We start from the raw sequence: 969 nt of genomic DNA on the forward strand, positions 1-969 counted from the left end.
CTTGTTGGAGGCAGAGGCTGCAGATTGGGCGGCCATGTTGGGTGCAGAAGAACTCCATCATCTTGTGATGGACAGTGCAGATACGCTCCAACAGGTCGCCGACAGGCTCACTCAGCTGGTGGAGACTAAAGTTTGGGTTTTCCCGGTGAGGGCGCAGGTGCTCCTCACAGAAAGAGGCCATGCAGGTAAGGCAGGTCTGCGATGCTTCTGCTTCCATGCAGGCATCACAGCGTATGACTTCCTCTTTCTTGGCCTTGCTCTCCTCTTCGGCCGGGCTGGCCTCGCTCTTGGTCGACCTCAAGTTGAAGGTCTGCACCACGGTGCTGAGGACCGTGTTCTTCTTCAGCTCGGGTTTGGTGGCGAAGTGGGTCCGACACTGGGGGCAGCTGTAGGACTCCTTCCAGGTGGCGAGGAGGCAGTCCTGGCAGAAGTTGTGTCCGCAGGGGATGGTCACCGGACAGTCAAAGGTACTCAGACAGATGCTGCAGGTCAGCTCATCCTCCAGACTCAACAGAGAAAAGTGACTCTCGTCCACTTCGGCCATGATGAGACTTCAGGTGAGGCTGCGAGGGAGAAACGAAACTTAACTTGTCAAGCGCATGAAAACGAAAGTGAAGAAACTCGTTTGAAATCCAAAGCGCAATGAATTCTTAAAGTCGACGGTTTGCCTCGTTTGACGAAGGCTCTTTTTTCTTTTTTAGTAAAACAGTGTTTCAATATGCTACAACTAGGTATCAGCAGGTTATGACATGGAAACATAAGCTATCGTAAGACGAAGTTTGAGCATTCAACGCGCGGCCGACTTTGACATTCAAAGTTACATTCACATATAAAATTCGGAAAGTAAAAAGCTGAAACATAAAGGCTAAACCTCCCACAATACCTTTGGTCCTCGAGTGTAAACTCAGCACGACGCTCCTCACACGTTCAGCAGCTGATGTTGATTACACGTCCGGTAGTCAAGTCTCT

At 50.7% G+C, this 969-nt stretch overlaps 1 protein-coding gene across 1 annotated transcript in view; it reads right to left on the reverse strand.

Annotated features, from left to right (window-relative positions):
* LOC123970449 (E3 ubiquitin/ISG15 ligase TRIM25-like) overlaps positions 1–969 on the reverse strand; it is a 7,122-nt gene extending 6,153 nt beyond the window's left edge. Inside the window, exons 1-2 of the mRNA XM_046048494.1 lie at positions 884–969; positions 22–563 (exon numbers count right to left, since the gene is read on the reverse strand). Coding sequence (XP_045904450.1) covers positions 22–544 — 523 coding nt within the window. The 5' untranslated portion in view covers positions 545–563; positions 884–969. The remainder of the gene's footprint in view (positions 1–21; positions 564–883) is intronic.

The sequence above is a fragment of the Micropterus dolomieu genome, linkage group LG04 (genome assembly GCF_021292245.1).
Source record: "Micropterus dolomieu isolate WLL.071019.BEF.003 ecotype Adirondacks linkage group LG04, ASM2129224v1, whole genome shotgun sequence".
NCBI classification, from domain to species: domain Eukaryota; kingdom Metazoa; phylum Chordata; class Actinopteri; order Centrarchiformes; family Centrarchidae; genus Micropterus; species Micropterus dolomieu.